Source organism: Panulirus ornatus, chromosome 19 (genome assembly GCF_036320965.1).
Source record: "Panulirus ornatus isolate Po-2019 chromosome 19, ASM3632096v1, whole genome shotgun sequence".
NCBI lineage: Eukaryota > Metazoa > Arthropoda > Malacostraca > Decapoda > Palinuridae > Panulirus > Panulirus ornatus.
In genome coordinates this window covers 25,699,136-25,714,507 of record NC_092242.1, presented here as the reverse complement: position 1 = coordinate 25,714,507, position 15,372 = coordinate 25,699,136, and the positions used below count along the sequence as shown (strand labels likewise).

Genomic DNA, 15,372 nt, shown 5'->3' with positions numbered 1-15,372 from the left:
TTCATTCATTTCTGTAAAAAAGGTTCTGCCCCTGTAAATTATATGTAAATACACAGAAAATATGTATATAAAAAATATGATAAGAGTTGATGGAGATGCTCTGTTGAAGGTATTAAGAGTATATGGTGTTGGAGGCAAGTTGCTAAAGCAGTGAAAAGTGTTTATCGAGGACGTAAGGCATGTGTGCGAGTAGGAAGAGAGGAAAGTGATTGGTGCCCGGTGAATGTTGGTTTGCGGTAGGGGTGCAAGATGTCTCCATGGTTGTTTAATTTGTTTATGGATGGGGTTATTGGAGAGGGGCAAGTATGCAATCTGTTGCAGATGAGAGGGCTTGGGAAGTGAGTCAGTTGTTGTTTGCTGATGATACAGTGCTGGTGGCTGATTCGGGTGAGAAACTGCACATGCTGGTGACTGAGTTTGGTAAAGTGTGAGAAAGAAGAAAGCTGAAAGTAAATGTGAATAAGAGCAAGGTTATTAGGTACAGTAGGGTTGAGGGACATGTCAATTGGGAGGTAAGTTTGAATGGAGAAAAATTGGAGGAAGAAGTGTTCTAGATATCTAGGAGTGGATATAACAGCGGATGGAACCATGGAAGCAGAAGTGAGTCACAGGGTGGGGGAGGGGGCAAAAGTTCTAGGAGCATTGAAGAATGTGTGGAAGGCAAGGATATTATCTCGGAAAGCAAAAATGGGTATGTTTGAAGGAATAGTGGCTCCAACAATGTCATATGGTTGCGAGGCGTGGGCTACAGATAGGGTTGTGCAGAGGAGGGTGGATGTGTTGGAAATGAGGTGGTTTGATCGAGTAAGCAATGAAAGGGTAAGATAGATGTGTAGTAATAAAAAGAGTGTGGGTGAAAGAGCAGAAAAGGGTGTATTGAAATGGTTTGGTCACATGGAGAGAATGAGTGAGGAAAGTTTGACAAAGAAGATATGTGTGTCAGAGGTGGAGGGAACGAGTGAGCGATCGGGGCCTGAACATACAGGAGAGTGAAAGGAGTACAAGGAATAGAGTGAACTGGAACGATGTGGTATACCAGGGTCAATGAGCTGTCAATGGATTGAACCAGGGCATGTGAGTGTCTGGGGTAAGTTTTGTGGGGCCTGGATATGGAATGGGAGCTATGGTTTCGGTGCATTACACATGACAGCTAGAGACTGAGTGTGAACAAATGTGGCCTTTGTTGTCTTTTCCTAGCGCTACTGCGTGCGTGCAGGGGGATGGGGTGCCATTTCATGTGTGGCAGGGTGGCAACAGGAATGGCTGAGGGCAGCAAGTATGAATATGTACATGTGTATATATGTATTTGTCTATATGTATGTATACATTGAAATGTATAGGTATGTATGTGGGCGTGTATGTATATACATGTGTATGTGGGTGGGTTGGGCCATTCTTTCGTTTGTTTCCTCATGCTACCTCACTAACGTGGGAGACACCGACAAAGTATAATAAATAATTAAAAGAAAATATGCATAAAACACTCAAGAGTAATACGAATGTGTGGAATCAAATCATGACTAAAAAAAACTATGGTGTGCGTAATGTAAGAAGACAGATGGAGACAGAAATTCCTCCTTGAAAGTACCATAAATATACTAACATACATAGGTGCATCCAAGCTGCTAACCCTGACCCTCCCTTGGATGTGTCATCCAACACCCTCTCTCTCCAGTATAAAAAAAAAATTATGCTACTTTTTGGGACATTCTTCATTAATATTAGATACAGTCATTATGTGAGGATTCATCTTTTTTTACACACTGTGATGGACTTTCCAGATGGCCCGTACTGTAAAGTTTTAAAAGTACTGCACTGCATTGCTTATTTCATTTTTGGCATCTCAATATCTATGACAGAACACATGAAGATGAGATTTTGCTAAATGGCAGGGCTGATGCTAAGATAGCACACATTGCATGTGTTGCTAAATAAATAACCATCTCTGTCATGTATGTTCATTACACACTTACTGATGCTAGGTTCTTCTGAGACTGACTTCAACCAGATAATCCTTTAAATTCTTCTATAGTTGTTCTGTGCACAGTTCAAACTTATACAGGTATTACACTGAACAGATAAAGATCTTTGTCATGTAGACCTACTGTATAATTTTGTTTGAAAGCAGAGAAGGAAGGATACTTCATTTTTCATGATTAAATGTGGATGTTCAATATTGAGAAAACCAGTGCAGGAATGCTTAAGATAAGAGCAAGTGAACCACTTCCAACACCCATAAATCATTCAAGAGCAATCTTAATATAATAGTACTGTATCCAACTTCAAAATGTTATCTTTACCACGGTAAAACAACAATAATTTAGGTGCTATGCAAAACTTTAGAAAATCAAATCTTTCACAATCTTAATGAACTGAGGTACCAAAACCCTGCAAGAAACATAAATAACTATCAAATATGTACTTTGAATGACTTCACTTTATTACTGGTGAGGCCACCAGGAAAAGATATCACAGTTGTAAAAAGTAGTGCACTATGACACATTAATTGTATAACTTCTTATAAAGGCTAGAGTAATTTATATTTCTTAAATGCAGCTTCCTTTATTTTTCACTTCAATTCAGCTTACCATCATACTCTGGGAAATAGTCCACAAGATGTGAGTACATGATCTTCTCTTCTAACAGATCCTTCTTGTTAAGGAAAAGGATAACAGAGGAGTGCTGAAACCAGGGGTATGTGATGATCGTCTTGAAGAGGGCCTTAGATTCCTCCATCCGATTCTGTTGGAATATGAAAAAGAAGGCTGATCTACTATACAACTTCTAAAACATACTTTGAAACTATTACAAAAAAGAAAATACAAGGTTTGTCACTTTTCAATTTCTATTCAAACTGATACAAAACTAAAAAAGACTAAAGCAGCATTCAACATAACGAAGTCGAAGTCAAAGTATGAAGTTATTGCAAATGCAAAAAATAAGCTTCTCGGTCAAAAATCCTGCAAGGCTTCCTTAATGTCATCTAGTACAGGTGCTCCCGACTTACGACTTTTCGACTTTACAATGGTGCGAAAGTGATATGCATTCAGTAGAAACTGTACTCCAAATTTTGAATTTTGATCTTTTCCCAGGCTAACTATATGCAGTGCAATACTTTCTCATGATGCTGCTCAACGGCAGTGAGCCGCAGCTTCCAGCTAGCCACATGATCACAAGTGTAAACAACCACTAGCCTACAGTGTAATGTGTTGCTGGCAGTTTTTGGATTTTGTGTTTTGTGTTTTTGCATCCCATAATGTTTACAAGATGCCCCTCTATGTCTCCTGCCTCTGGTGACAAGAGGAGGAAGGCAATTACTCTTGCGAAGAAATTGAAGGTAACTGCCCAACACGAAGGCAGCAAGCCAGTAATGGCCATCGCACAAGTTAGGACATTTGCAATCATCGATCTCAACCATCTTAAAGGATAAAAAGCGAATCTGTGATGCGGTGAAATCTTCAGCAATGGTTAAATCCACTGTCATCACATAGAAAAAAGCTGGGCCAATTAACAATATGAAAAAAATTGCTTGTTACATGGATGGAAGACCAGATGCAGAAGTGCCTGCTGATGATCCAGGAGTCTTTCCGATACACTAAAACAGCATGCTGATGATCCTACATATACGCACATGTTTACAGCAAGTCATGGATGCTTCCAATACCTTAAAAGGCATCATAAAAGTTAGCATGAGGTAGCAAGTGCCCATAACAAAGGAGCCGAGGCTTTTAAGGAAGAGCTACATATGATAATTGTGGACTAGAAATGTTAGTGTTCTGAGAAGATTTAAGGTAGGCTAAGCTAAGTTATGATGTCTGGTAGGTTAAATGTACAGTACTAAATGTATTTTCACCTTACAATATTTTCAACTTACAATGGGTTTATCAAAACATAACACCATCATAAGTCAGGAAGCATCTGTATGCCTAAAAATAAGAAGAGGGCTGTAAACATAGTCTAGTAAATATCACTTACATATGAAATAATGATAGTACTAATAACTAAAAAAACGTTTTTATGTGCATTGAGGGTGGATATAAAGGATACATATATATTATTATTATCATTATCATACTTTGTCGCTGTCTCCTGCGTTAGCAAGGTAGCGCAAGGAAACAGGCGGAAGAATGGCCAAACCCATCCACATACACATGTATATACATACACGTTCACACACGCACATATACATAACCTATACATCTTAACGTATACATATGTATACACACACAGACATATACATACATTCACATAATTCATACTGTCTGCTCTTATTCATTCCCGTCGCTAACCCACCACACGTGAAATGGCAACCCCCTCCCCTCGAATGTGCGCGGGGTAGCATTAGGAAAAGACGACAAAGGCCACATTTGTTCACACTCAGTCTCTAGCTGTCAAGTATAAAGCACCAAAACCACAGCTTGTAGCATTAGGAAAAGACAACAAAGGCCACATTCGGTCACACTCAGACTCTAGCTGTCATGTGTAATGCATCAAAACTACAGCTCCCTTTCCACATCCAGGCCCCACAAAACTTCCCATGGTTTACAACAGACACATCACATGCCCTGGTTCAATCCACTGACAGCACATCGACCCCGGTATACCACATCGTTCCAATTTACTCTATTCCTTGCACGCCTTTCACCCTCCTGCATGTTTAGGCCCTGATCAATCAAAATCTTTTTCACTCCATCTTTCCACCTCCAATTTGGTCTCCCACTTCTCCTCATTCCCTCCACCTCTGACACATATCCTCTTTGTCAATCTTTACTCACTCATTCTCTCCATGTGATCAAACCATTTCAAAAGACCCTCTTCTGCTCTCTCAACCACACTCCTTTTATTACCACACATCTCTCTTACCCTTTCATTACTTACTCAATCAAACCACCACACACCACATATTGTCCTCAAACATCTCATTTCCAGCACATCCACCCTCCTCCGCACAACTCTATCTATAACCCACACAACGCAATCACATAACATTGTCGGAACCACTATTCCTTCAAACATACCCATTTTTTCTTTCAGAGATAATGTTCTCGCCTTCCACACATTTTTCCATGCTCCCAGAACTTTCGCCCCCTCCCCCACCCTATGATTCACTTCCGCTTCCATGGTTCCATCCACAGCCAAAACCACTCCCAGATATCTAAAACACTTCACTTCCTCCAGTTTCTCTCCATTCAAACTTACCTCCTAATTGACTTGTCCCTCAACCCTACTGTACCTAATAACCTTGCTCTTATTCACATTTACTCTCAGCTTTCTTCTTTCACACACTTTACCAAACTCAGTCACCAGCTTCTGCAGTTTCTCACATGAATCAGCCACCAGCGTTGTATCATCAGCAAACAACAACTGACTCCCTTCCCATGCTCTCTCATCCACAACAGACTGAATACTTGCCCCTCTCTCCAAAACCCTTGCATTCACCTCCTGAACAACCCCATCCATAAAAAAATTAAACAACCATGGAGACATCACACATCCCTGCCGCAAACCAACATTCACTGAGAACCAATCACTTTCCTCTCTTCCTACTCATAAACATGCCTTACATCCTCGATAAAAACTTTTCACTGCTTCTGACAACTTACCTCCCACACCATATATTATTAATACCTTCCACAGAGCATCTCTATCAACTCTATCATATGCCTTCTCCAGATCCATAAATGCTACATACAAATCCATTGGCTTTTCTAAGTATTTCTCACATTCATTCTTCAAAGCAAACACCTGATGCACACATCCTCTACCACTTCTGAAACCACACTGCTCTTCCCCAGTCTGATGCTCTGTACATGCCTTCACCCTCTCAATCAATACCCTTCCATATAATTTCCCAGGAATACTCAACAAACTTATACCTCTGTAATTTGAGAGCTTACTTTTATCCCCTTTGCCTTTGTACAATGGCACTATGTAAGCATTCCGCCAATCCTTAGGCACCTCACCATGAGTCATACATACATTAAATAACCTTACCAACCAATCAACAATACAGTCACCCCCTTTTTATTTATAAATTCCCCTGCAGTACCATCCAAACCCACTGCCTTGCTGACTTTCATCTTCCGCAAAGCTTTCACAACCTCTTATCTGTTTACCAAATCATTCTCCCTAACCCTCTCACTTTGCACACCACCTCAACCAAAACACCCTATATCTGCCACTCTATCATCAAACACATTCAACAAACCTTAAAATACTCACTCCATCTCCTCACATCACCACTACTACTTATCATCACCTCCCCATTAGCCCCCTTCACTGATGTTCACATTTGTTCCCTTGTCTTATGCATTTTATTTACCTCCTTCCACATCTTTTTTTCTCCCTAAAATTTAATGATACTCTCTCACCCCAACTCTCATTTGCCCTCTTTTTCACCTCTTGCATCTTTCTCTTGACCTCCTGCCTCTTTTCTTTTATACAACCCCTGTCATTTGCATTATTTCCCTGCAAAAATCGTCCAAATGCCTCTCTCTTCTCTTTCACTAATAATCTTACTTCTTCATCCCACCACTCACTACCCTTTCTAATCTGCCCACCTCCCACACTTCTCATGCCACAAGCATCTTTTGCGTAAGCCATCACTGCTTCCCTAAATACATCCCATTCCTCCCCCACTCCCCTTACGTCCCTTGTTCTCACCTTTTTCCATTCTATACTCAGTCTCTCCTGGTACTTCCTCACACAAGTCTCCTTCCCAAGATCACTTACCACTCTCTTCACCAAAACATTCTCTCATCTTTTCTGAAAACCTCTACAAATCTTCATCTTCACCTCCACAAGATAATGATCAGACATCCCTCCAGTCGCACCTCTCAGCACATTAACATCCAAAAGTCTCTGTTTCATGCGCCTATCAATTAACATGTAATCCATTAACACTCTCTGGCCATCTCTCCTACTTACATACGAATACTTATGTATATCTCTTTTAAACCAGGTATTCCCAATCACCAGTCCTTTTTCAAGTGGACAAATCTACAAGCTCTTCACCATTTCCATTTACAACACTGAACACCCCATGTACACCAATTATTCCCTCAACTGCCACATTACTCACCTTTGCATTCAAATCACCCATCACTATAACCCGGTCTCATGCATCAAAGCCACTAACACACTCACTCAGCTGCTCCCAAAACTGATGTGCCAACTCCCTCCCTTACTTTTTTTTTTTAAATTATGCTCCATTTTTTCTCCAATCAGTTTTGAAATGTGTACACACAGACAAAGCAACACACAAATTATAGTTTGAAATGTTACAATTTTCAAAAGTAGTATATAATCAAATACTTTTTTTTTTCTTCTTTTTTTTTTTTTTTATACTTTGTCGCTGTCTCCCGCGTTTGCGAGGTAGCGCAAGGAAACAGACGAAAGAAATGGCCCAACCCCCCCCCCATACACATGTACATACACACGTCCACACACGCAAATATACATACCTACACAGCTTTCCATGGTTTACCCCAGACGCTTCACATGCCTTGATTCAATCCACTGACAGCACGTCAACCCCTGTATACCACATCGCTCCAATTCACTCTATTCCTTGCCCTCCTTTCATATCCTGCATGTTCACGCCCCTATCACACAAAATCTTTTTCACTCCATCTTTCCACCTCCAATTTGGTCTCCCTCTTCTCCTCGTTCCCTCCACCTCCGACACATATATCCTCTTGGTCAATCTTTCCTCACTCATTCTCTCCATGTGCCCAAACCATTTCAAAACACCATCTTCTGCTCTCTCAACCACGCTCTTTTTATTTCCACACATCTCTCTTACCCTTACGTTACTTACTCGATCAAACCACCTCACACCACACATTTTCCTCAAACAATCAAATACATAATTCATATAAATTCGAATCAGCTCACAAAAATAACTAAACAGTAAAAATGTACTTTAAAGAACTTTAGGTTGTAGAAAAACACTAAAAATAATATAAACAAATGATAATTTGTTAGTTATGCATAAATCCACTTCCTGTAACAGGACCATTTATTGCTTCCATTATCCTGTGATGCTGCCATCAACCATCAATCTCAGCATATGTGCTTTTTTTCTTCAACTAGTGTTGGAACATAGAACAATTCAATATAACAATCTCAACAAATCTCAGGCACCTTGATTACTGTCATCTTTACAAAAACAGGCTGTTACAATATACCCCAAGCCTAACTACCCATGTGCTGCAGGCTGCTGATATGCATGCCATGTAGCCCACTGCATCAGTTCTCTGCCAGCATACAAAGAGTAATGATGCACCATTTGCCACTCATAAATATATACACTTCTCCCATTTAAACCAGTCATCACTATGCCTAGGTATCCAACAAGTACTCTTATTATAAGGAGCCTGTTCAAGATACAAAGACCTCTCTTAAAAGAGCTTCTTGTCGTGGATATTTGTGTTATGGACATGAAAATATATTTCATAAATATACTGCATTTTGTAGCATATAATGGGTACCGTTTTCTTAAATTTGCATTCCAAAAGTCACCCTGCATCTAATACACTGATAGTCAGGTCTAGAATGGTTGTACCACTAACATTAGTCTGAATTTCAAGCCCCGTCATACAACATGTAGGATCTCACAATCTCTGTATCTAATAAAACCAGTACCTTGTAAATGATCTTGAATAATTCATTTCAAACAATGAAGTTATTACTGGATTGTTGAAAGAACCCTAATCATGCAATGCTCACATGCTACAAATGATGATCCAGTATATCACCTTCCCCATCAGTGCTCCTGGAATAAGTCTCCTTGCCCCCCCTTAGCAGTATCTAAGAATAATGCACCTTGCTTTCCCTCCTTGCCTCTCCTATCATTAACTGAGGAACAAGGTTCCTCACTTCCCCCACCTGTACCTGAGGAACATGGTTACTTCCACTCCCCTACAAGTTCATGAGGAACAAGGCTCCTCGCCTCCCCCACTAGTATCTGAAGAAAAATGCTCCCTGCTTCCAACAGTATCACAGAAAGAAGGCTTTATGCCTCCCCTAACAGTACCTAGGGATCAAGGCTCATATTCTCCTTCACCAGTATCTGAAGAACAATGCTCCTTGAAGCTCCCACCAGCACATGAGAAACAAGGATTCTCACCTCCCCAACCTATATATCAGGAACAAGGTTTTTCATGCCCCTAACCAATACCCAAGGAACAAGGAAAATTGTGTCCCCCACCAGTAACTGAGGAACAAGGCTCCCTCTCTTCCCCACCAGTACCTGAGAGAGGAACATGGCTTTTCACATCTCTTACCAGTATCTGAGGAACATGGCTGCTTGCCTACCCCATCAGTACCAAAGGAACAAAGCTCCTTGCCATCCCAAACCAGTGGCTTGGACTAGCTTCTTATACTGGTACACCACCGATTTTCCGGCACTCTTGGTTCCAAAGCCTTGCAGGATTAACCATTTTGCTGGACCAACCATGATTACGTGATAATACTTCATCAACACACCTCTAACCCACTAATTATGCATCTCCCATGTGTCTAAAGTATTCATCTGCATTATACACCTACTCGGGACTGATGTGCTCATTACTTATGAGTTTCACAAATTCGTCCACATAATCGGCAGCTCATTCGTGGTTTGCTGACCGCTTATCTCCACACACTTTATTCATGGAAATTCATGACACTTCTTGAATCTTTGAAGCCATCCTTCACTATAGTCACGCTAATGTTGTAATTTAAGTTCTTTATGGAACAACTTAGCCTGGTCCATTATCATGCTACCTTACAAGTCCACTCCATCACTCCGACGCTGTCGAAATCATTCCATCATCAATAGATCGTACTCAGCACTCAAACCATCTTTCATAGTATTTCTAATTGTCCTTTGCTCCTTGGAATCGCTGTCTGCATAGAATTTCAATATTTTCTCCCTTTGCTTCTTTATATCATAAACAGTTGAAGAACCAATACTGGAGATGTTACACAGCTTATGCACCATACACCACGGTCTATCTTTTCAATAGTTCTACTTTATCTTGGATCGATATGGACTGGTGTTTACATCTGACACCACAAATGACACTCTCATATGTCTTAGAAGCCATAGCTAGGGTTAAATCTAGGGAAAATATGCTAAGTACCTCACAGAACTACAGTATTACCACCACCAAGTGCAGTGTAAAGAATGTAAATAAGCACTCCCTACACACAATGCCATCTGTGGCCACCCAGTAAACTAGTCTGGTGGCCACGGTAATTTCAAGTTCCAGACTAAAGGAGGTGCCAACCATCAGCTGCCGGATATTTGGTGGTGCACCAGTATTATGAAAATGATACTTAATAACAGGGAGAATAAAATGAAGCAGCCAGTCTACCATGTCCCAGAACAATGAATAAGCTGCTAGAAATGATGGAGAGCATGTCAGGAAAGAGTAGGAGCACTGTAATTAAAAAATGCGAGTGCTCAGTACTTTAACCATCTTTCATAGTTTTTCTAATCATCATTTGCTCCTTGGAATCGCTGTCTGCATAGAATTTCGATATTTTCTCCCTTTGTTTCTTTATATCATAAACAGTTGATGAAACCAATACTATAGATATTACACAGATTACACACCATACACCACAGTCCATTTTTTCAAGTTCTACTTTATCTTGGATCGATATGGACTGGTGTTTACGTTTGACACCAAGAAAGACACTCTCATAGTTTTAGAAGCCATAGCTAGGGTTAAATTTACGCAAAATACGCTAAGGATCTCACAGAATTGCAGTATCACCACCATCAAGTGCATTGTAAAGACTGTAAATAAGCATGCCCGACATTCAATGCCGTCTGAGGCCACCAAGTAAACTAGTCTGGTGGCAGCGGTAATTTCAAGTTCCAGACTAAAGGAGGTGCTGAACCATCAGTTGCCAGAAATTTGGTGCACCAGTACTATGAAAATGATACTTAAAAACAGGGAGGATAAAATGAACCAGCCGGTCCACCATGTCCCAGAACAATGAATAAGCTGCTAGAAATGATGGAGAGCACCTCAGGAACGAGTAGGTGTACTGTAATTCAAGAATGCGAATGGTTGCCTCACTTCAAAAAACTTACACTTTTCACAGTTAATGATATAGTAAATTGCATTCTTTTACAATTGGCAACACATTTACCATTAGTAGGTTTCATGACTAATTTATGCAGTAAAATTACATCAAGTATTAACAAAATCAGGTGTTTGCCTTGAAGAATGTATGTGAGAAATACTTAGAAAAACAAATGGATTTGTAAGTAGCATTTATGGATCTGGAGAAGGTATATGACAGAGTGGATAGAGATGGTCTGTTGAGGGTATTAAGAGTATATGGTGTGGGAGGCAAGTTAAAAAAGCAGTGAAAAGTTTTTATCGAGGATGTAAGGATTGAGTACGAGAAGGAAGAGAGGAAAGTTATTGGTTCTCAGTGAATGGAGTGGTGGGTGATGTCTCCATGGTTGTTTAATTTGTTTATGGATGGTGTTGTTAGGGAGGTGAATGCAAGAGTTTTGGAAAGAGGGGCAAGTATGCAGTCTGTTGTGGATGAGAGGGCTTGGGAAGTGAGTCAGTTGTTGTTCGCTGATGATACAGCGCTGGTGGCTTATTTGGGTGAGAAACTGCAGATGCTGGTGACTGAGTTTGGTAAAGTGTGTGAAAGAAGAAAGCTGAGAGTAAATGTGAATAAGAGCAAGGTTATTAGGTAAAGTAGGGTTGAGGGAGAAGTCAACAGGGAGGTGAGGTAAGTTTGAATGGAGAAAAACTGGAGAAAGTGAAGTGTTTTAGATATCTGGGAGTGGATTTGGCAGCGGATGGAACCATGGAAGCGGAAGTGAGTCACAGGGGGAGGGGGCGAAAGTTATAGGAGCATTGAAAAATGTGTGGAAGGCGAGAACATTATCTCTGAAAGCAAAAATGGGTATGTTTGAAGGAAGAGTGGTTCCAACAACATTATATGGTTGCAAGGCATGGGCTATAGATAGGGTTGTGCGGAGGAGGGTGGATGTGTTGGAAATGAGATGTTTGAGGACAATATGTGGTGTGAGGTGGTTTGATCGAGAAAGTAATGAGAGGGTAAGAGAGATGTATGGTAACAAAAAGTGTGGTTGAGAAAGCAGAAGAGGGTGTATTGAAATGGTTTGGTCACATGGAGAGAATGAGTGAGGAAAGATTGACAAAGAGGATATATGTGTTAGAGGTGGTGGGAACGAGAAGTGGGAGACCAAATTGGAGGTGGAAGGGTGAAGTGAAAAAGATTTTGAGCAATCAGGGCCTGAACATGCAAGAGAGTGAAAGGCGTGCAAGGAATAGAGTGAATTGGAACGATCTGGTATACCGGGGTCGACATGCTGTCAATGGATTGAACCAGGACATGTGAAGCGTCTGGGGTAAACCATGGAAAGCTTTGTGGGGTCTGGATGTGGAAAGGGAGCTGTGGTTTCAGTGCATTAAATATGACAGCTAGAGACCGAGTGTGAACGAATGTGGCCTTTGTTGTCTTTTCCTAATGCTACCTTGTGTGCGTGTTGGGGGGAAGGGGTTGTTATTTCATGTGCAGCGGGGTGGCAAAGGGAATGAATATATATGTATATATGTATATGTCTGTGCAGGTATATATATGCATACGTTGAAATGTATAGGTATGAATATGTGCATGTGTGGACATGTATGTATATACATGCATATGTGGGTAGGTTGGGCCATTCCTTCATCTGTTTCCTTGTGCTAACGCGGGAGACAGCGACAAAGTATAATAATATATAAATAACAGCGCTACCTCGCACACATGAGGGGGGAAGGGGATGGTATTCCATGTGTGGCGAGGTGGCGATGGGAATGAATAAAGGCAGACAGTGTGAACTGTGTGCATGGGTATATATGTATGTGTCTGTGTGTGTATATATATGTGTACATTGAGATGTATAGGTATGTATATTTGCGTGTGTGGACGTGTATGTATATACATGTGTATGGGGGTGGGTTGGGCCATTTCTTTCGTCTGTTTCCTTGCGCTACCTCGCAAACGGCGGGAGACAGCGACAAAGCAAAATATAAAAATAAATAAAATAAATAATAATAGTAACAAAAATAATGGATATATAGGTAGTAAGGCAGTATGTTTGCAATTCTGGTGGGCAAAGTAATTGAACATATTTCAGATAAAAGCATTCAACATATTCTTTGGTGAATGATAAGGTAAATTGTATTCCATTTATACACAAGATATTTTTTCTATGAAGCTCTCTTCAGACATTTCATACCTACCACAAGAAATAATAATTACCCATATATTCAGAGAGAAAATACAACAAATCCTCAACTAGCCTATCCCACTGTCCTGAAGAAATGTGGATGTGACATATGAACATATGCAAGTCTGTCATTTTTCATAATTATACTTGTTAATGTCATACTTGATCGCTGTGTCCTGCGTCAATGAGGGAGCACCAGAAAACAAAAGAAGAAAGACCCATCCACTCGCACACATATACACACATATAAGTAAATATAAATACAAAATTTTTCCATGCATATTAGCCATTTCCCACATCAGTGAAGTAGAGTCAAGAACAGAGGACTGAGCCTTAAAGGGAAAATCCCTAATTGGCCCCAATCCTCAGGGAAAATACACACACACACACACACACACACACACACACACACACACACACACACACAAATATCTATATGAAGGCAAGTGAGTATGAATAAGTACATGTGTATAAATGTATATGTATGTATATATGTATATGTTGACATGTATATGCATGTATAATGGCTTTGTACAAAGGCAAAGGGGCTAAAGGTAAGTGTTCAAACTACAGAGGCATAAGTTTCTTGAGTATTCCTGAGAAATTGTATGGAAGGTTATTGAATGAGAGGGGTGAAGGCATGTACAGAGCATAAGAATGGGAAGGAGCAGTGTGGTTTCAGAAGTTGCAGAGGACGTGTGGATCAGTTGTTGGCTTTGAAGACTGTATGTGAACAATGCTTAGAGAAAGAGATGGATTTGTATGTAACATTTATGAATCTTGAGAAAGCATATGACAGGGTGCATTGAGATGCTTTGTGGAAGGTCTTCAGAGTATATAGTGTGGGAGGTAAGCTTCTAAAATCAGTGAGAAGTTTTTATCAAGGGTGTACGGCATGTGTAGAAGTAGGAAGCGAGGGGAGTGATTGGTTCTCTATGAAGGTCAGGCTGCATCAGAGGTGTGTGATGTCGCCATGGTTGCTTAATTTGTTTATGGATGGGGTGGTTAGGGAGGTAAATGCAAGAGTTTTGGAGAGAGTGGCGAGTATGCAGTCTGTTCAGGATGAGAGGGCCTAAAAAGTGAGTCATCTGTTGTTCGCTGATAATACAGAACTGGTGGCTGATTTAATTGAAAAACTGCAGAAGTTGGTGACTGAGTCTGGAAAAGTGTGTGAAAGTGGATGGAGAGAGATGGGTGATTATTGGTACTTATGCATCTGGTCATGAGAGAAAAAAACCTTGAGAGGCAAGTGTTTTGGGTGCAGATGAGTGAGTGTGTCAGCTGTTATGGTGTATGACACCAGGTAGAGTGATGGGTGATTTAAAAGCGAAGGTAAGTAATATAGCAGTTGAAGATATAATTGGTGTACATGGGGTAATCAGTGTGGTGAATGGAAATGGTGAAGAGCTTGTGTATTTGTGTGCTGAAAATAAGACTGGTGACTGGGAATACCCAGTTTAAAAAGAGATATACACAGGTATACGCACGTGAGTAGGAGAGATGGTTAAAGGGCATCATTAGATTACGTGTTAATATAGAAGCATGTAAAAGAGAGACTTTTGGAAGTTAAAGTGCTGAGCGGGGCAGCTGGTGGGATGTCTGATCACCATCTTGTAGGGGCAAAGGTGAAGATTTGTAGAGGTTTTCAAAAAATATGAGAGAATGTTGGGGAGAAGAGAGTGGTGAGAGTAAGTTGGCTTGGAAAAAAGGTTTGTGTGAGGAAATACAAGGAGAGATTGAGTGAAGAATGGAAAAAGGTGAGAGCAAATGACTTGGAGGGGTAGTGAGTGGGGAATGGGGTGCATTTAGGGAAGTAGTGACAGCATGTGGCATGAGAGAGGTGGAAGATGGGCAGATCAGAAAGGGTAGTGAGTGGTGGAATGAGGAGGTAATGTTGTTAGAGAAAGAAAAAAGAGAGGCATTTGGACAATTCTTGCAAGGAAGGAGTGCAAATGACTGGGACATGTATAAGAGAAAGTGGCAGGAGGTCAAGAGGAGGGTACAAGAATGGAAAAAGAGGGCAAATGAGAGTTGGGGTGCAAGACTATCATTAAACTTTTGAGAAAATAAAAAGATGTTTTAGAAGGAGGTAAATAACGTAAGACAAAAGAACA

General features: G+C 40.6%; 1 protein-coding gene across 10 annotated transcripts in view; it reads right to left on the bottom strand.

The window, feature by feature from the left end:
* The window catches only part of Galphaq (G protein alpha q subunit), a 404,729-nt gene that overhangs the window by 132,054 nt on the left and 257,303 nt on the right, over positions 1 to 15,372 (bottom strand). For all 10 annotated transcript variants that reach the window (XM_071673780.1, XM_071673782.1, XM_071673783.1 and 7 more), the window contains one exon: positions 2,589 to 2,742. In XM_071673780.1, the coding sequence (XP_071529881.1) occupies positions 2,589 to 2,742 (154 nt within the window). The remainder of the gene's footprint in view (positions 1 to 2,588; positions 2,743 to 15,372) is intronic.